The sequence below is a fragment of the Anomaloglossus baeobatrachus genome, chromosome 1 (genome assembly GCF_048569485.1).
Source record: "Anomaloglossus baeobatrachus isolate aAnoBae1 chromosome 1, aAnoBae1.hap1, whole genome shotgun sequence".
In the NCBI taxonomy this organism is placed as follows: Eukaryota; Metazoa; Chordata; class Amphibia; order Anura; family Aromobatidae; genus Anomaloglossus; species Anomaloglossus baeobatrachus.
In genome coordinates this window covers 300,562,709-300,584,871 of record NC_134353.1, presented here as the reverse complement: position 1 = coordinate 300,584,871, position 22,163 = coordinate 300,562,709, and the positions used below count along the sequence as shown (strand labels likewise).

The 22,163-nt window shown below is 43.8% G+C and overlaps 1 protein-coding gene across 2 annotated transcripts in view; it reads left to right on the top strand.

The window, feature by feature from the left end:
• Nucleotides 1–22,163, top strand: part of PDLIM5 (PDZ and LIM domain 5) — a 256,555-nt gene that overhangs the window by 83,413 nt on the left and 150,979 nt on the right. For both annotated transcript variants that reach the window (XM_075351036.1, XM_075351045.1), the window contains exon 3: nucleotides 2,198–2,349. In XM_075351036.1, the coding sequence (XP_075207151.1) occupies nucleotides 2,198–2,349 (152 nt within the window). The remainder of the gene's footprint in view (nucleotides 1–2,197; nucleotides 2,350–22,163) is intronic.

The window sequence follows — 22,163 nt, the reverse complement described above, 5'->3', positions numbered from 1 at the left end:
GTTGTTGCTGTCTCGCTGTCACACACAGCGATGTGTGCTTCACAGCGGGAGAGCATCAACTAAAAAACGGTCCAGGACATTCAGCAACAACCAACGACCTCACAGCAGGGGCCAGGTTGTTGCTGGATGTCACACAAAGCAACATCGCTAGCAAGTTGTGCCTCAGCAGCGATGTTGCTTAGTGTGACGTGGCCTTAAGTATTTTTCTTACCTGATGTTTCTCACCTTACTGCACCACCTCTCGGCCTCTCTGCTACTAACCACCACCCGACCAGTTCTCGCTGCATCTTCTGATTCTTTGACGCTCCTGCTGGAACACTCCTGAACATGAGAGGCCCGGGTGGGTTCTCTGCAAATACGTAGAAGGTCTTCTGGGGATCGAAAAATGCAACGATGAACAGATGGGTGATTGCGCTGGAGAGAAGCAGTAAGGTGTGTGTACCCTTGAACTTATTCCAGTAAATGAAGTATTTCTCTCAGAAAACTGTTGCAGTTACATATGTTTTGTTATACACACATTTATTTCCTTTGCGTGTATTGGAACAACTTAAAGGCAAATTTCACACAAAACCCACAAAATCAGTTGGACAAAATGGTTGGCATCTTTCCAAAATTCTGAATAAATAACCTTTTCAAGCATGTGATGCTCGTTCAAACTCACTTGTGGCAAGTAACATGTGCGGGCAATATGAAAATGATACCTGAAACCAGATAAAAAGAGAAGTTGACTCAATCTTTGGGTTGTGTCTGTGTATGCCACATTAAGGAAAGAGAACAGAAAGAAGAGAACTGCCTCAGGACTTGAGAAACAACATTTTTGAAAAATTATCAACACACTCAAGGTTACAAGTCTATCTCCAGAAATCTTGATTTTTCTTTTTTCCAGTGTGCACAACATAAAAAAAACCCATGGCACTGTAGCTAATCTCCCTGTATGTGGCCGGCAGAGAAAAATTGAAGTGTTGCAACTAGTGATGGGCGAATTGGCAGATATCCCGGATCGGCATGACTAACCAGACTTTAAAAAAATCAGTTCTGGCCTGGAATTGATCCCAGATATCTGGCAGGACAGCGGTCCCCATATAAGTCTACGGGACTTTAAAAATGGTGGTAGAAGGAATAGGAGCAAGCGGGCTGTACTTACCGAGGCTGTGGCACGGCTGTACACTGCTGCTGTGGCACCTGCTTTCACTTTGAGGGCTGTGTATAAGTCTCATGCATACGCCCTGACTTCCCCGCCCACTGGTGTCTGTGACTGCTTGCAGTCAGACGCATCCCCACCATGAGTGGCAGCATGTCTGCTTCCAATCACAGGCGCTATGTATGGCTATCGTTGCATAAAAATAAAAAAAATTAAAAAAAAAATTGGGTAGGGTACCCCACATTATGATACCCAGCACAGATAAAGCATATGGCTACAGGCTGTAGCCCCAGCCATGCCCTTATCTTGGCCTTTTTTTTTAAATTTTATTTAAATAACTAAAAAAAAACCCAAACAAACTAGTGTACGGTCCCCCAGTTTTGATACCCAGCTGTCAGGCTTTATTATGGCTGGGTATCAAAATGAAGGGTGGAGAAAGGTTAGCTTTCCATTAATGAAGGTGCAGCAAAGTTGGTCTATATCCAGAGGGTCTTGTAATGGTCTACTAATGTCACTTCGCTTTGTAGATCAGTGGTGTTATAATGCCACATTGCTGTCATTATTTTCTTTATTTCCATCCTGGAGAAAACCAGGACCAGTGAAATGTTTCCAAAGAGATCAGCTGAGTATTTAGATGAGCTTTTCAGTAACAGATTAAGGTTCACCATAAATTATGCATGCTGCCCATTTTCTTTAAGAAGACTACCCCTCTAGTAGACTTTTTCGGAATTTTTTTTGTCTTCGTTGTATGCATATTTGCTTGACAGTGTGAAGGTACATAAAGGGATTTTCCCATGGATAAAGTAAATTTTAATCATTAGATCTTAGAATAATAAGTTCTACAACTAGATGTGTTTAAAAAAAAAAAAAAAAAAAAAATGTTCCTGTTCTGAGAGAACCTAATGTATGTTTAAAAAATGTATATTTTCATACATTGAAATTTACATGTAAGAAAAGTCATCACCCTGGTCTCCACAATGGACATTTATAGCTGGTCAGTATCCAAGGCGCTGAGATTTTTAGTTCTCACTCCTCTTTTATTCTTTCCCTTTTTAGTTGAATGATGGAGGAAAAGCTGCTAAAGCAAACATTGGGATTGGTGACGTGGTCCTGAGTATTGATGGTATAAACACTGAAGGAATGACTCACTTGGAGGCACAAAACAAGATCAAAGCCTGTGCTGGATCATTGAGTTTGACCCTACAAAAGTAAGCAACAATTTTCCTTTGCCTTTTAAAATGCATAGAGTTGTGGTTTCTTCACATTTGCCTTTTGTAGAATTCATAAAGCTTTTACCTGGACTGAGATACTATGAACACTAGTGGCCCCATTTGACTTTTAATGGAGGTCTTTTGCGCTCCACTGAGGTGTCCTTTGCCTTTTATTAAAACAAAGACCGTATATAATATATTATAACCCAATGATGCGTTGATTTGGTGGACATATTTTCACCACAACCTTTATGTAATACCTTTTGCGCATAAATATGCTGGATAAAGCTCCTAAAGTTTTCAGTAGAACATTACAGCCCAAGCCCGTTACCAAACCTTGTCTTAACCTGTCCATTCAGTTTCCTGAAAGACTAACCCCAAAAGGCCGTGACAAACAAAGTTTAGGGCTTTGCGGGTGGACCAGCTCAGAGGTATGAAAAAGTTGGGGGTCTGACAAAAACCACAGGCACTACTGTGGAACCTTGGATTACGAGCATAATTGGTTCCGGGAGTGAGCTCTTAAACCAAGTTACTCTTATGTCAAAGCGAATTTTCCCATAGGAAATAATTGAAACACAGACAATTTGTTCCACAACCCAAAAATATTTACTGTATTTATACAAACTTATTACAGTAATACAAAATGTACTATATTCATATAAAATTATTACAGTACACTAATACACAATACTGTACAGTAAAATACATATAAAGCAAATTAAACTGCACTTTAGCTTACAATAGAATTGATGGCTGCGGGAGGTACAGTATAAGCAATGTGCTGCACTGGTCATCAGAAAGTACAATACTGTAGCCACAAATGCAAATTGATATGCTATATAGTATATACTGTACAATGGTATACTGTATACAGTAACTACTGTATGTACAGAAAGTTACCTCCAGAGCAGGTCATAGCGCGGTGAAAGGACAGAACCAGACGTTTGATCGGTGAGTGTTTGCTCTTATTGCAAAGCATTGCTCTTAAACCAAGCTACAAATTTCTAAAAATCTTTGATTTGTCTTGCAAAACGCTCTCAAACCAAGTTACTCTTAATCCAAGGTTCCACTGTACTGCCTTTTAACACTCAGCTGCCCAATAGTTCTAAATATGCGTCACCAATCACTGGCATCACCGGGGTCAAGAGTATAACCTCATCCAGCGATGGCCAGCTGACTGGCCACCCTGACCACCAATTGATATGCTGGACATTATCAGTGGGAAACCTACTTTCCTGCCAATTAACCCTACTAATTGTTATTATTCGTTGATGTATGGTCCCCTCCTTTCTTTGTCTACTTATTTATTTTATTTTTTTTCCTGTAAGAAGTGTCCTACGAAGAAAACTCTGGTTTTATAATTGAACTAGTTGTAGTACTCAGGCGTTGCCCGGGATAGTAACTGTCTCTGTCTCTCTCCCAGTCTGTCTGTCTGTGTGTCGCTGTCTGTCTGTCTCTGTCTGTCTTTCTTTGTCTGTCTATGTCTATGTCTCGGTCTGTCTGTTTCTATCTCTGTCTGTATTTGTATCAGTCTATCTGTCTCCATCTCTGTGTCTGTCTCTATATGTGTCTGTATCTCTTTCCCCGTCGGTCTGTTTTTATCCCTCTGTCTTTATCAGTCTCCCCACTGACATCATATTACCTCACACATAAGCTTCTCATACTCCAAAGACATACAGATAGGGACTCTAGATTGTGAGCCCCAATGGGGACAGTGTTGGCAATGTATGTAAAGTGCTGTGGAATTAATAGTGCTATATAAAAGTATAATAATAATTTTATTCAAACAGTTTATTTTGTTCCTATAGCAACCACTGACAGTTGCTATTAATAGCCTGTAGCTCCCACCTCCATTCAGTTTAATGGCGGCAGGAGTTTTGAGAGTAACTGTAAAGCGCGGGGTTACATTTTCACGTCAAAACATAGGCTATGACGTTCCCTGAGTCACATGAGGTGTCTGTGCAAAATTTCGTGATTGTAAATGAGACTGTGCGGATTCCTTTCACACTGAGCTTTATATATTAGATTACTGGGATGTGAAATAAGTGTATTATCTTGTCCTAGGTGGGAAATATTTAGAGGATCTTGAGGAGTTACAGAATCCTGTTGGGTAATGGTGTACTCTGCTTATCCTATGCAGTCGTTTTAGCTTTTTCACTTTATACTAAGCTGTAGAAAGCTGAAACCTGGCGTTGGTCAATAGCTGATCTTCAGATTGTACTGTTCACGCTTTGGCATACAGGTGTAACTGAACTTATTTTCTTTCTACCTTTTTGTGCTGAATAATTAAATCCAGTTTTTCTCCCTATATATTGGTAGACTGCGGAGTCCATACAAGATGTGGCTCCTTTGTGCACAGCTGTTAGTGTCCCTAGGCACTGCATAGCGTGTAGGTGGTCAGTGGGATGATCAAGACCCAAGCAGATTTCTGCTGTCCGCTATCACAGTCACAGATGTCTGTATATACACAGCCCATCTCGTATATATTCGTTCATGCGGTGCCAATTCCTGCTGCGCACACTATGGTTCCCTGTGTCAGGCAGTCCTGCTCTGCGGAATAAATGCTTCCCTGCTGACTTATTTTTCAAGCACAGTAGAGTTTTTGGCTTGGAATATGCCTGCGTTGCACATGGCTGTGTGTATATCAAAGGGATTTACTCACAACTGTCTGTTTATTCCAAATGTGAGATATTGGCGCAGAACAGCTAGATTAACGTCCCCATACTCATTAGATTAGTATTCTGCTGGACCTTCTGATGGGGCTTCCCGACTCTTTCCTAACAAATGTTGTCCAGGGAGGAAATGAATTACAACGCTCAATCCTTTAATTTCACTGGGATATAAGCGGCAGCAGGAGGTGTCAGCGGTGTAGGTCACGATCACACATTGAGTGTTTGGTGAGGTTTTACCTTCTAGTATTTGCAAGTCAAAGCCAGGAGTGGAATAATCGGAGGAAAAGTATAGTAGAAACACGGGCACTACTTCTCTGTGTGTCTCTGTGTGTGTGTCTGTGTGTCTGTGTGTCATTATATATATATATATATATATATATATATATATATATATATATATATATATATATATATATATATATATATATATATATATATATATATATATATATATATATATATATATATATATATATATATATATATATATATATATATATATATATATATATATATATATATATATATATATATATATATATATATATATATATATATATATATATATATATATATATATATATATAAAAATCATACATGAACTACACAATCCGTAAATTCTAGAATTATAATATATATGTATGTATGTATATATATATATATGTGTGTATATATATATGTGTGTGTTGTTGTGTGTAGTTACCAAGTGTTTGTGTAGGGCGCTGTACATGTTCTGGGTGTGGCGGGGGGTGAGAGCAGTGTTGTATATGTGTTGCGTTGTTTGTGGAGCGCTGTGTGTCTGTAGCGTTGTGTGTGTGGTGTGTTTTGGGGGGAGGTATGTTTTGTGCAATGTGTGTGTTGTGCGGTATGTGCGTATATTTGTGTGTGCAGCGTTGTCTGTGTGGGTGTCTGTGTAGGGCAGTTGTTTGTGGTTCCCAGTGTGGGTGTGTTGTGCAGTGTGCGCGCGCGTGTGTGTGTGTGTGTTGGGGGGAGGTGTGCACTCCCCATCGTGCTCCATCCCCCATGCAGCGCACTCCCCATCGTGCTCCATCCCCCATGCAGCGCACTCCCCATCGTGCTCCATACCCTATGCTGTGCACTCCCAAACGTGGTCCATCCGCCATGCTGCGCACTCCCAAACGTGCTCCATCCGCCATACTCCGCACTCCCCATCGTGCTACATCCCCCCCCATGCTGCGCACTCCCAAACGTGCTCCATCCGCCATGCTGCGCACTCCCAAACGTGGTCCATCCGCCATGCTGCGCACTCCCAAACGTGGTCCATCCGCCATGCTGCGCACTCCCCATCGTGCTACATCCCCCCATGCTGCGCACTCCCAAACGTGCTCCATCCGCCATGCTGCGCACTCCCAAACGTGCTCCATCCGCCATGCTGCGCACTCCCAAACGTGCTCCATCCGCCATGCTGCGCACTCCCAAACGTGGTCCATCCGCCATGCTGCGCACTCCCAAACGTGGTCCATCCGCCATGCTGCGCACTCCCAAACGTGGTCCATCCGCCATGCTGCGCACTCCCAAACGTGCTCCATCCGCCATACTCCGCACTCCCCATCGTGCTACATCCCCCCCATGCTGCGCACTCCCAAACGTGCTCCATCCGCCATGCTGCGCACTCCCCATCGTGCTCCATCCCCCATGCTGCACCAGCATCAGCCTCTCTGCCCGCAGCATCAGTCTCTCTGCCCGCAGCATCAGTCTCTCTGCCCGCAGCATCAGCCTCTCTGCCCGCAGCATCAGCCTCTCTGCCCGCAGCATCAGCCTCTCTGCCCGCAGCATCAGCCTCTCTGCCCGCAGCATCAGCCTCTCTGCCCGCAGCATCAGCCTCTCTGCCCGCAGCATCAGCCTCTCTGCCCGCAGCATCAGCCTCTCTGCCCGCAGCATCAGCCTCTCTGCCCGCAGCATCAGCCTCTCTGCCCGCAGCATCAGCCTCTCTGCCCCCAGCATCAGCCTCTTTGCCCCCAGCATCAGCCTCTTTGCCCCCAGCATCAGCCTCTTTGCCCCCAGCATCAGCCTCTTTGCCCCCAGCATCAGCCTCTTTGCCCCCAGCATCAGCCTCTCTGCCCCCAGCATCAGCCTCTCTGCCCCCAGCATCAGCCTCTCTGCCCCCAGCATCAGCCTCTCTGCCCCCAGCATCAGCCTCTCTCCTCCCAGCATCTGCCTCTCTCCTCCCAGCATCTGCCTCTCTCCTCCCAGCATCTGCCTCTCTCCTCCCAGCATCTGCCTCTCTCCTCCCAGCATCTGCCTCTCTCCTCCCAGCATCTGCCTCTCTCCTCACAGCATCTGCCTCTCTCCTCACAGCATCTGCCTCTCTCCTCCCAGCATCAGCCTCTCTCCTCCCAGCATCAGCCTCTCTCCTCCCAGCATCAGCCTTTTCTGTCCCCAGCATCAGCCTCTCTTCTCTCAGCCTCCCCATCCCAGCCTTCCCCAGGATCAGCCTCTCTCCTCCCAGCATCAGCCTCTCTCCTCCCAGCATCAGCCTTTTCTGTCCCCAGCATCAGCCTCTCTCCTCTCCTCCCAGCCTACCCCAGCCTCAGCCTCTCTTCTCTCAGCCTCCCCATCCCAGCCTTCCCCAGGATCAGCCTCTCTCCTCCCAGCCTCCTCCAGCACGCCGTGCTCCTCTGCCGACACTCACAGATCCGATCGCATACTTACACACACCCACACACACCCGATCGCATACACTCACACACACCCGATCGCATACACTCACACACACCCGATCGCATACATTCACACACACCCGATCGCATACACTCACACACACACACATTGACGATATTGCACATACGTGCTCATACTCACAACATCCGGAGATACCACATGCTTCTGGCCATGTGATCCTCCGGCAGGTCCTGGAAGCTCACAGCACAGTATCGCCGCCGAGAAGCAAGCGATATCCCAGGATGTTGTGAGTATGTGGATGCGATGTGATGTGTGTGTGTGAGGTGTGTGTGTGAGAGTGAGTGTGATCTGATGTGTGTGTGTGTGTGTGTGTGTGTGTGTATGTGTGTGCTGTTGTGTGTGTGTGTGTGTGTATGTTCCGCCGCTGCAGGACCTTGATGCGCTGGTAACTATGCTACCATGGTTACCAGCGTATCTCGTCCCCCGCTCGCACGGGAGCCCACACCAGCATACGCCGGCCAGCCCCAGCAATGCGAGGGTATGTGTCGGCTGGTTTGGCGGCGCACGCTGATGTGGGCTCCCAGGGGTACAGTACTCACCTGGTAGTCGTGGCTCCGTGACCGTGTCTGTTCGGGGAATGCGTGGGGGGGGCGGGGCCAGAGCTAGCGTGCATTGCGTGAGGGAGGCGGGGCGTGGCCGAGTTGCCAATGCCTGCAGGGTGCCGGGGCGAGAGGCCAATCTGTGGGGGGGGGCGGAGCCTGGGCGAGCGGCCGGCCAATCCGTGTGGGGGCGCAGCCTGGCCGAGCGGCCAATCCGTGCGGGGGGGGCGGGGCCATGGCGAGCCCAGCGGCCAATCAGCTTTGTTATTATATAAATATATAATTTTATACAAAATATAGATTTTTTATTTCTATGGAACCAGCATCTGGTTTTGGCTTATAATATATTTGTATCACATATAAAGATAGTTCGGTAAAGAGCTCATACTGAACATGTGCACGTCGCCTTACTCTACTTTTCACACTGAAACCTCTGCATAGGGCAGTAGGAAGTTAGGAGAGATGGCTATCTAAGGTGTATGGTCTCCATTACTGATTGTCCGGTTTCAGTTCCTCCAATGTCTTGTTGCAAGGTCAGAGCAGCCGGTGTCAGACTCCACGGGCAAGCATTACCATTACTTTTATAAGAACAAGTGCAGCTATGGGGAGGTGAGTACTTTATTAGTACATGTAGACTGGGAATGGCAAGCTATGTACATGCTCGTGTGCATTATGGCCATCTCTCTAATCTGTAAGTGCATGTCCCGACCCTCCCTTGATGATGCCAAAAACAACATTAGAGATTTTCCTACCAACAAAGTTTAATTTTAATTTCCAGATCTTGAAATATTTCCACATCTGGATGTTGTTTTGTTTTGTTTTTTTAAAAAAAAAAACAAACCTACTCCATGGTCTGAGATAATCTTGTATATGTGTCCCTGCTATGTACTGTGTAATGGCCGTGTCTGACTGTACAGGGACATGGTCTGATCATACCACATCTCCATACAAGGGAAGATTTAACCAAGTATACAGACATTACAGCACAAGATCACAAATAGGTAAAACATATATTTATTTTATTAAAAAAACAAAACAAAACAAAAAAAAACAAAAACTGGGAAATGTTTTACCCCACAAAAAAAGCCTCAGCTGTGAGCCTGTGCTGTAATGTCATTATACTCTTTTGCATTCTCCCCTGTCCAGGAGATGTGGTATGATCAGACCATGTCCCTGTACGGTCAGACACGGCCATTACACAGTACATAGCAGGGACACATATAGAAGATTATCTCAGCTCAGGAATATGTTTTTTTTTAAACTCTCCCAGATGTAGAAATTATTATTCCAAAGTCTATTAATTAAAATCCTTTGTTTAATTTTGTTCTTATGAAAACTACTTTTGTCTTTCTTAGGCCGGTTTCACACATCCGGCTTTTTGCCGTTTTTTTGCCGGATGCGGCGCTCTCCCGTACAGTTAATACAGTACAATGACAGCGCAACAAGCGCCGGTCACATGCTTTCATGTGACCGGCGCATGTGACCTGGAAGTTACAGCGCTGTCATTGTACTGTATTAACTGTACGGGAGAGCGCCGGATCCGGCAAAATGGCAAAAAGCCGGATGTGTGAAACCGGCCTTACCTGTGCAGTTGTTATCCTATTGTAATGGATTCTGTATTTAAAACCAAACCAAACAATGTAGAGAGTAGAGGCACGCCTTGATTTTCATGTTGCATCCTTTTTTGATCTGTTTTTTTAGCCTATCCATTTTTACAACAGGTGCCTCTGAAAACTCTAGTATTCTGGGCATGTGCCGTGCTTAAAGCAACAGGTCGAATACTGGATGCACGTTCAAGCAAATGGATCCCACACTGGGTCATTTTATTTTGTTATCCTAAAAGTGATCTAAAAAAAGCAAATACGGTAACCACTGGACATGTGGGTGACCAGCACAGACCTCAGATTTTCACCAGATCTTCTCCTTAATGGGCCCTTAGATATCTATCTAATGTGTGTGGCTCACTTAGACAAGCAGTTGTAAACCATCCATGTATTCTGATCTATCTGGAGGTGGCCATATACTTAATGGCTGTATTCTCAAGAAAGCGCTGGAAATACACCCCTGATGTGGTTTTACCTCCTGTGAGATGAAATGTTACTTTTCTTAACTTTGTCGGATCCGGCGTGCTCTGGTACAATGGCCGCTCTGCAACTTCCTGGTCACATGCTCCGGTCACGTGACCGGAGCTTGTTGCACAACCACTGTACCGTATACACTGTACGGGAGCGTGCCGGATCCGACAAAGTGAAGAAAAGCCGGATGTGTGAAAGCGGCCTTACCCAACATATTCAATCCATCTTTTCTCTGCAGGAGACTTTGGATACTTCCATACGTATTGGCTAGCTCTGTTGAAATGAGCAGGTTTTGCAGATGGTCACCGTGTGTATGGCCACCTTTATTGAAACGAATGAAAGTCAGCAGTGGGTGAAAACTTATGATTTACCTTACAATAGGCCAGTAATGCACTTGGCAAGACTGGAGGACCACTAAGAAGTTAGTTATTGCATCCTGTTGCTTTAGGGTATCTGTCTACAACAGACGTATATGTGGAAGATCCGATGTCGAAGGTTCTTTATATTGAAATAACCTTCATACCCAAGTAGTACATTAATGGTTTGCTGAATGGTTGTGACTGACACTTGTCCTCTGTGGGCAGCATTAGTTTACTTAATGACAGCTTCAGACTAGACGACTGTTAATTTTAAGTGTCCCGCTGCATAGCTGTATGTCAGCCTCCTGCCCATGACTGCTGATACTGTTACCTAACAATCTGTATGTGTTCTGCGTTAGGAGTAGGGGGGCTGAACAGGACAACTGTCAACTGTAGAATTGCTGCTGGCGGGTACAGATATATTCCTATCCATGAATATCAGACCAGTGGGGGTTCAACACATGGCATGTCCAGTAATCTGCTGCTTAAACTATGTAGTGACTGCTGACCGGTTATTGTAGGTCTACACTGATGATGGACCTGTGCAGTTCAACCACACCACTGCTAACATCCAGCCTCCACTGGCACGGAGTGCAACCGTATTGGACCTCCACCAATCTGATATTCAGAGTAGTGGATCAACGATTTAAGGTCTTAAAGATAATCGATTTACCAGGATTTTCAAATGTAAGCTGAGGACCGCATGCTGCGAGGGTTAAAAAAGTAAAAACATTTGTGTTTCTCTTATGTGTGCCAGCTATTGTTTACTCATACTAAAGGATTTATTGCTCTTTGATAAAGATTGGTGTGACTCTTCTGCACCTACAGAGCAGACCAGCATGCCCCCTGCTGTGATGGACATGTCAGTCCACAATCTCTATAGAGAGCCTGGTGTGGGAGGGTACAGGTCCCAGCTCTGCTTCATAGTTTTGCACTAGAGAGAGTGTTGCAGTGTCCATCTGCATTGATTTCTCATGCCATAGCAGCATACGGAATGAATTGCAGTGTGCTCTGTTTGGCAGCGAGTCTTGGCTCACACGCGCCCATATTAGTCTATGGGTGCGTGTGAAACATTGCACTGCACTTACATGTCATCCAACAGCAGTGCGATGTATGCAGAGACAGGCTAGGGAGGAGATGGGAAGAAAGTACCCCCCTCTCCTCCGCAGCTGTGATCCAATCTCAAGATTGGATAACAGTCGCATGATGTTACGCTGACACTCACAGCAGAAGTTCATTAGCCTATCGCTTCCGATGCTCTCGCGTCTGAAGCTATGCGCAGGTGGAACCGTACCCTTACCTTCAGAATCTCTGCGTACATTAGGCTGCTCTCAGATGAAGTAGCAAAAACCTGGTGACAGATTCCCTTTAAGATGGAATGCTAGAGATTTTGGACAGCCAGAGAGACTAGACCATTTTCTGACAACTATTTGTGTCTGACAAATGCACAGCTTGGCAAATGCCGACAGACACCAGGTATCTATGGAAAAGTAAACTTTGTCGTACTGTTATTATTTATTATTATTAATATTTTTATTTTTTTAATGGTGTAATTTAACTGTTCTTGGGCAATGATAAATCCACACCCTAGTTTCATATCATAGATTGTGACTTTAGGCAGCGTAAAGTCTAATATTTCTTCTAGTGAACTTGGATGACCCTAGTCATTGGCGTTTTCTGATCTGTTATAAAAATGTTGGGAGAAATTTGGGGATTGGGAGTACTGCCATATACACACCCCCCAGACAAACTTTGCTAGTGTGGCTCAGTGGTTAGCACTGCAGTCTTGCAGCACTGAGGTCCTGGGTTCAAACCCCACCATGGACAACATCTGCCAGGAGTTTGTATGTTCTCCCCCTATTTGTGTGGGTTTCCTCCCACACTACAAAGACATAGGGAATTTAGGTTGTGAGCCCCAATGGGAAGAGTGTTGCTCATGTATTAAAGGCGCTGTGCAGTTAATAGTGCTATACTTAAAAAATGGATATATTATTATAGTAATTAGTTGGATAATATTGGAAAATTTTGACTTTGATAGTTTGGTAATTCTCTAACATTTAGGGGTACTTTGCACGCTGCGACATTGCTAGCCGATGCTTGCGATGCCGAGCGCGATAGTCCCCGCCCCCGTCTCACATGCGATCTCTTGTGATAGCTGCCGTAGCGAACATTATCGGTACGGCAGCTTCACACGCACTTACCTGCCCTGCGACGTCGCTCTGGCCTTTGACCCGCCTCCTTCCTAAGGGGGCGGGTCTTGCGTCGTCACACGGCAGGCGGCCAATAGAAGCTGAGGGGCGGAGATGAGCGGGACGTAAACATCCCGCCCACCTCCTTCCTTCTGCATAGCCGGTGGGGGCAGGTAAGGACATGTTCCTCGCTCCTGTGGCTTCATACACAGCGATGTGTGCTGCCGCAGGAACGAGGAACAACATCGTATCTCCTATTGGTGCGACATTATTAAAATGACCGACGCTATACAGATCACCGATTTACAACACTTTTGCGATCGTTTATCGGCGCATCTAGGCTTTACACGTTGTGATGTCGTTACCAGCGCCGGATGTGCGTCACTTTCAATTTGACCCCGACGAGATCGCAGTATCTATGTCATAACGTGCAAAGTACCCCTTAGTGTGCAGTGTTAAAATGAAAGATCTGTCCCTTAAGTTTATTTTGCGAAGTAAAGGAGACGCTCTGCTTTATACAGACCTGTCAGGAGCAAAGTGTAAAGATAAATCTTGAGGTTTTACAACCAAACATCATGTAATCTAGGCTTGTTATTTCAATGATATGTAGTTAATTCTGGACTTCTTATATTTATCAAGTCTGTCTATAAAATGTGTCACATTTATCCTGTGCAGAATTCTGGTTCATAACCCGAGCACTGGTGTCTATTTCCATTAATAGACATTTTCATTCATGTGGAAGTAATAACAAAGTCTATTTTACTACGGCAAATATAAATTCTGTCTTCAGCTATGTTCACATGTCCATTATGATTCTTGCCTGTTTCATAATGAAGATTAGACAAATTAAATGGCGCAAACGGATCTGTTCTGTAACTGACGCGAGCAGAAGCAGCGGGATCATATTTATTATTATGGGCTCCGTCTGGGTTCTGTTTAATTTGAATACATTTTTAGAATTCGGGGATAAAGTATTCCTTTTTATGCATTTTTTTTCTTCTCCATTCTAAAAACACATTATTCCGTTTGTCGGTTTCTCAAAACTATGTCCAAATGGAAGCATAAACCTAGCCTTTAGTTATAGAGTTGTCTAGGCTGTTCATAAAAAAATATTTAAAAGAACTGAGTCCTCAGTGGTTGATACCTTTTTAATGGCTAACTGAAAAGATGGTAATATATAGCAAGCTTTCGAGACTACACAGGTCTCTTCATCAGGCATGGTATAACACAAAATCTGAAGTCACATATTTATACACAACAGGACATAGAATGGGGCAGTAAATAACACAAGTGACATGAAGCAGAACTATCAGTATGGCAAGAAAACAAACTGTTGTGGCCATACATATTGCAGTTCATAGATAAGCAGTGTGAAAGTTTTCTTGTCCTCTGATTAGGATCTGGTCCAGAGTTGTGATGCCCCCGGATGGTCTGAGGAACACATTTCTTAATTGATGTAAAAAGACATGAATCCATGGGACACATTCATTCCTGCTCTGAATGTGTCAAAGGTCATCATACGTTTGTACTCCCATAGTCTCCTATCTCTCTGGGACTTGAAGTTTCCTTTCAATACCAGCAATTTCATGTACTGGCTACCACAGTACAAAGATAGGCTTTTCATGAAAGTTTGCAGTTCCTGTGTGACTGTAGACTGAGGAATACTCACATTGCTTGCAGCATGCACTGTGAGGATTCTCCGATGGGAGACCGAGCGGTCCTGTGACCGCAAATATGTGATATGCATGCTCCTGACCATTCAGACTACTAGACGTGCACGACTTCACTCAGCTCACATGTATTTAGCCAGGCTGCGCATGTCTAGTCAAAATGTGGTTGGGAATATGCATATCGCATATTTGAGGCCACAAGACCGCTCAGTTGTATAATAATCCTCATTGTGCACTATGCACAATGTTAGGATTTATAAGTCTACAGTAGACATTCATGATAAACCTGGAAAACTCCTTTAATGGATCATGGAGTTTACTTTAGAATCAAAAAGGTTGAAAGATTGTGGACTTGTTTTACCCTAGAAGTTACAAAGTTGCGCAAAAATTTTGGCAACTGGTGGCGATTATACACCAGTTTCAGCCAGGTCTGCTAACATGGGCAGAGTTGGGACGGGATGAGATATGTAGATGTCCATTAGTCTAATTCATGGCAAGCTGTGGTGTGCCTTACTACAGCCTATAACTGGAGTAGTGTTTGTGGTGCGGCATATGAGAGCACTTTTATGACATGCCTGATTCAATAAGCAGCTTCAGCCTCTCAGTGAAGTGGTCATCTCTGACTCCAATATGCCCCCTCATTTAAAGGGAATATATCGCCAGGTTTTTGCTACTTCATCTCAGAGGAGCATAATATAGACAAAGGCCCTGATTTCAGCGATGTATCACTTATTGGGCTGATATTTTGTTTTCTTTGCTGCAGATCTAGCAGTTCTTTGAATGTGGAGCTTTATAACCCCCCACTACGAATGAGTGTTGAGGGTGGGGTTATACAGAGCTGATGAATATGCTGGACTACCTACAGCAGGCCAAGCAGTTATACCAGAACTACACTAAGGGCTGTTTCACATTTGCACTGTTTTGACGGAAACTGGACAGTTGAAGCGTGAAACCATGCAGGTTGTGTGTTTCATGCAGTACACACGTGTGCACATGTCGTGCTTTCACTGTAAATACATGAACTGTACTGTATGTGTGACGGAACCCGTTTCCGTTAAAACAGCGCAAATGTGAAATGGCCCTAAGCAGCCCAGTAAGTGACATACAGCTGCAACAGGACCTCTGCCCCTATAGTATGCTGCCCTGATATTAGGTGGCAAAAACCTGCTGACATATTCCCTTTTAAGGCTGTGTCTTTTTTTTATTGCTTTTTTTTTTTTTGTGTTTGAGGGCACTTTTGTGACAAATCTGCATACAAATCCTTGTGCCCGAAAAATGGGAATTCTGAAGTTTTGTGCATATGTTGGTTCTTTTTTTTTTTTTTTTTCCTTGCCGATTTGGAGCAGAAATAAACCTGCTGCAGCATGTAAATTCTTTCAGCGTTGTTGTAAGATTTTTTTAATTTTTTTCCACCCCTAGAATGCATCAAAAACGCATTGCAAAAAAATGCACTGAAAACGTGGCAAAAACAATTTTTTTCCTGCCATGAGATGCAGAAATGGAGCAGACATTTCTGAAAACAAATACAGTACTCAGCGTGTGTATATAGCCTTATACTGACGTGAGGCATGCCAGTCTTGATGAATCTGCTTTCTGGGTCTACATGAGTTTCACCCTATATTTTGTAAAGTTGATATCTATGGAGAATATCCGTAAGGCTGGAGTTACACTTGCGAGTCTTGCAACGCATCACCGGCCGCACACTCTCATGTCAGTGGATCGACTGCATGTATTTCTATGCAGCTGAGACGCTCGTGTCCGGAGGGCATCAGGCCGTGCCAGGTGATGCGTTGAGTCACTCGCAAGTGTGACTTCGGCCTTAGGCCCACTTTATACACTGCGATATCGTGACCGATATCGCTAGTGAGCGCACCCGCCCCCATCGTTTGTGTGACACAGGCAAATCGCTGCCCGTGGTGCACAAAATCGCACAGACCCGTCACACTACTTACCTGCCTAGCGAGGTCCCTGTGACCGGCGTACCGCCTCCTCTCTAAGGGGGCGGTTCGTTAGGTGTCAACAGCGACGTTACTAAGCGGGCGCCCAATCAAAGTGGAGGGGCGGAGGTGAGCGGGACGTAACATCCCACCCACCTTCTTCCTTCCGCATTGCCGGCGGCCGCAGGTAAGGTGAGGTTCCTCGTTCATGCTGTGTCACACGTAGCGATGTGTGCTGCCGCAGGAACGCCGAACAATATCGAACCTGCAGCAGCAACGATAATTGGGAAGAGGGGTGCATGTCACTGAGCGATTTTGAAAGTTTTTGCGACGATTCAAAATCGCTCATAGGTGTCACACGCAACGACATCGCTAAAGCGGCCGGATGTGTCACAATTTCTATGACCCCCAACGAGATCGATTTAGCGATATTGTAGCGTGTAAAGCCCCCCTTAGTCTGTATATATGCCGCTGTGTGTGTGTCATATACATTCTACATAGGCTAAATAAAAACAAACACTTACTTGTGGAGTACCAAAAGTACAGTGTTCTTGAATCTGGTGGTCTTTACGTCCCTATGGATGTACACATAACTTATTACTGTTGCATTTTCCGCTTCCACGTTTGACTACATTGAACTCTTGTAACCGGTCTAAACACAGTCTAACAGCTCCAGTGCCATTTTATTGCCATGCTGATTGATGACGTTCGAATTGGTAACCCACACTATTTTTCCAGACATGACCTCTGATCTCAGTGCTTGCTTAAGTTTTATGTCATTTATATTTGTAGCCGGGCTGGATACGTAGGAAGAGCACTCGTTTATCTCAGCAATGTGTCCTGCGCTTTATTTAGCCCTGTGGTTTCGCATGTTTCAACACCTTGCAGTAAGTAACCTTATCTAGCAAGCTGATATTGATGAAGCACGGCGCGCCGGATGACATACGCTGCAGATGTGGTACAGTATGTTCAAAGGCCCCATATTTTATTCTTTGTTATATGCTAATCTATGGTGAGGAGGTTATTCCCACCTTTTATAAGATGGGTATAATTGGAAAGTGCTAGCTAAAAGAAGCAGCTTTCCAATATACCTCTAAAAACAGGAGCGCATTGCATCTCCGCTGAGGCCTGCGACACACATCCGTGCCTCCGGTACGGGTGTGCCTTTTTTTTCACGTACCGGAGACACTGGCCCACATGGTCCTATGTATTGTTATTGTTTTGGACACACAAGTATTCAGGAACGGAACGTGTGTCCGTTCTGTACTTACGTGTGTCCGTTTTTTAAAAGCGCCGACCTGTCCGTGTTGATCCGGCAGCATGGGTGTCACACGGCCCACACCCGTACCACACGGATGTAGTGTGGATGCGGGCCCGTGTGACATGCCCCGGAGAAAGACATGTGTCAGTGTTTAAAAATAATAAAAAACACATACTCACCTCCACCATACCTGCAGTCTCTGCTGCGGCTGTCCCCTGCATCCGTCACCCAGTGAATTTGAACAACGCTTCTCCTTCACTGGGGGCCGGACGCAGCGTCAGCGGGGCGTGGCCTGTGCCGGACGCTGTCATTCAGCACCACAGACAGCGCCGGATGATGCAGGTAGGCGGGACTTTCCGTTCTCCGTGTGTTATAACTTATAAGACACGGAGAACACGTACGTGCCACAAAAACGGCACACTGGGAACAAACCACCCCTTTAACACGTACGTGACAAAAACATTTTATGTTTTGTCATATAAGTGTGGCAGAGGCCTCACAAGTAGTGGGGAGGTGGGGAGTGGGGCGCCCCTGCCAAAGCTGTCAATAACCTTTTTAACCTCCAAGGGATTTGGACCAAATGTTCACACAAACATGCATTTCTGCCGGCTTGTATTCTTCTATTGGATTTGCAGAGTAATGCTGAGAAATGTAATTTTCTTTGCAAACCTCCAAACTTTGTAGCGAGTGCTCCTGCTTGTAAAGACAATGGAGAGGATATAATAATCCGCTCTTATTTTTAGATAAACTCCAAGGCCCCAATCAACCATTGTCTGTGACTCTGCTGTAAAAATAACTTTACTTGGGTTCGTCTTTTGGGGTTTTTTGTTTGGCAATCAGGGCGTTATCCAGATATTTTTAGCCAAATTTAGCATTTGTACTCAATGCTTGTATTATAGTTGAGTACAAAACCTGTTTTTAACTTTATTTTTGTGCAGAGGAAGATTAATGTGCAACGTTTACGTAAAAAAAGTGTGTGCAACTAACGGGCATAAAAAAAGGGCATCGTTGGTTTTGTGTAAAATTCAAGAAGATGCATGCACCATTTTAAATGATGTCATAAAGCGCCATGAAAACCCCTGCAAGTGATGAATTGGCCCTTGCTAAAATGTTATCACAATGGAGCATGCCATATGATACAAATAGTTAATCTTTAGACACACTATTTTACACCACATATTAGTTGGCTTCCTTTGGCTTTCCTATAATATGTTCCAAAATATTGGCAAATGGTGTTGCTTTTTTGTCCACAACCCCTTTCATAGCAAGCTGAACACTTGTGAGCGCATTGGGAAAAGTATCTAAATCACATTACAAAAGTGGTGAAAGACAAGTGTGTATCTTAAAGGGAACCTATAATGTGAAAAAACAGAACCCTGCTAATCTGCAGGTTAATAGCTTTCTAAATGTCCCCGACTGCCACACTGAGAGCCCAGCTACTGGGAGAAAATGAACTTTATTCCTCCCAGCAGCCTCTGTCTTGCAGTCATAGAGGTGCGGCTGGAGCAGTTTCGCTTATCACTCAGTACATAGTGAGTGGGGGCTGCAACCACGCCTCCAGTAGTGACTGACAGCCAGCTTAGCAGCGCATCATTACAAAGCAGGTTGTCAGTCAGTGCTGTGGGAGGCTATACCCGCCGTTCGCTATATACTGAGCTATTTCTGAAGCTGCACCTCTAAGACTGATAGCCCAAGGCTGCTGGGAAGAATAAAGTTTAATATTCTCCTGGCACCCGGACTTTCAGTGTGATGACTGGGCAGCTACGGAATGCTATTAACCTCCAGATTAATCCTGTACCTGCAGGTTAATGGCATTTTTGACGTGACAGACTCCCTTTTAACTTAGTAAGTTGAACCTATAATTTTAACCTTCGTCCGGCTGAATAGGTACAATTGTATCTATTCAGTTTTAAAATTGCAATAAATTTTTTTTTTTTCCAAAAGCCGTAGAGGGCTGAAATTTCGTGACATCTCATCAGTTTTGGTCCAGAATATATTGGCCAAATTTCAAGAAAATATCTCCACCCCCTTCCGAGATAAGGGGTCGCTGTTAACGTTGTAAAATTATGCAGCCTGACGAAGATTAAAGAAAAACATTTTCATATAGGTTTTTTGAAAAGTAGCTCACACTAAAACCTGTCCACATTCCTAAAGTAACAAATGCTCCTTCACTTTCCTTAGGGTAAAGCCTGCTTTACACGGTACGATCTATAGTGCAATTTCACGATCGATCGTACCCGCCCCCGTCGTTTGTGCGTCACGGGCATCAGTGTGTGTGTGTGTGTGTGTGTGTGTGTGTGTGTGTATATATATGTATATATGTGTATAGATATATATAGATATATATAGATGTATAGAGATAGAGATAGAGATAGAGATAGAGATATTATATATAGATATATATAGAGATATTAGATAGATAGATAGATAGAGATATTATATAGATAGATAGAGATATATAGATAGATAGAGATATATAGATAGATAGATAGGTAGAGATATATAGATAGATAGATAGAGATATATTGATAGATAGATAGAGATATATAGATAGATAGATAGAGATATATAGATAGAGATATAGAGATATAGAGATAGAGATAGAGAGATAGATAGAGATAGATAGATAGATATGTGTGTGTGTATATGTATATATAAATGTGTGTGTGTGTGTATATATATATATATATATATATATATATATATATATATATAAATGTGTGTGTGTGTGTATATATATATATATATATATATATATATATATATATATAAATGTGTGTAATTTATATATATATATATATATATATATATATATATATATATATATATATATATATATATATATATATATATATATATATATATATATATATATATATATATATATATATATATATATCTATCTCCTTTCTATTTCTATCTATTCTAACCAATAATTATCCTATTCTACAATATTTTGTTTCTCCTTTTAAAATGCGTATTTGCAAAAACGTGGCAAAACATCATGCGTTTTTTGGGCCAGAAGCGCAGTTTTCTAACACCAAACTGAAAAAGTTGCACTCAAGATGCACTCAGAAAAAAAGATGCAGCGTGCAGACATACCTTTTTACTAATTATTTTTTTGCTGTATGAGCTAGTGCTGGGCTTTACTTTGTGCATGCAACAGTAGTATTAATAATAATTAATATTCTACAACTGTAGAAATAATGGGTTAATCTAATTTGTCATTTTGCCTATCATGTCATTGAAATGTAATTTTTCTTAATATTGAAAATAAGTATTCACCGTCTAAATTAAGAGGGCTTCAAAGGTCAAAATGATATGGAATATGAAGGACTTGTTAGCAGGCATTCGGCAATTGGCAGCCTAGTTCTTGCTGGTTTATTTTAAGCTGTCAGTTGGTGACTGATGTAGGGGAACAATGTGAATTTGGCTTCCACTTATCGTCTCTTCCCAGAATAACACATACATGGCTTTACACTAAGCTTTGTAACCTCCTCGCACTGATCCTTCAGAAGGTGGTCTGCTCTGTGCCTGGTGATGTGTGATGCCACAGACGTGGTGCTCTAACAGGAAGCCATCATCCGAAATGGTCTTATTGTTTCCATCTGGCTTTTGTTTTCCATTGTTAAAAATAAATAAAATAAACTATTTAACATAATACAAAAAAAATGTTTTTAAACAAGATATCATATATTTATCTATTGACAAAGTGACAGGTTCCCTTTAATTACCTATGTTTTATCACTAAGTCTGCGGATGGGGTATGTACACACCTGTATCAGTACGGACGGTTAAAGGGAACCTGTCGCCACTTTTTTGGTCTATAAGGGTACTTTCACACCTCCGGTTTTTCTTCTGCGGCACAATCCGGCACTTTGCAGGAAAATCGCAACCGTTTTTTTTTTGCTGCCGGTTGCAATTTTCCTGCATAGACTTTAATTAGTGCCGCATTGTGCCGCATGGCCTTGCGTTCCATCCGGTTTTTGCCGCATGCGGCAGATTTAGCCGATGCGGCGGCCGGATGGAACGTTGCCTGGCACGTTTTTTCGTGCGGCAAAAAAAAACGCATCGCGCCGCATTCGGCCGATGCGGCGCATCTCTCAATGCATACCTATGGCGGCCGGATGCGGCGCGATGCGGCAAATACCGCATCCGGCCGCCGCATGCGGTTTTTGCCACTGCGCATGCTCAGTAGCATGCCGCAAGCGGCAAAAACCGGGCGGGCCGCATGGGAAAAACTTATGCAAAGGATGCAGTGTTTTCACCGCATCCGTTGCATAGCTTGCACAGCCGGATTGAGCCGCAGGGCTCAAGCCGGATGTGTGAAAGTAGCCTAAGCTGCGGCCACCACCACCAGGCTCTTATATACAGCATTCTAACATGCTGTATATAAGATCCCAGGC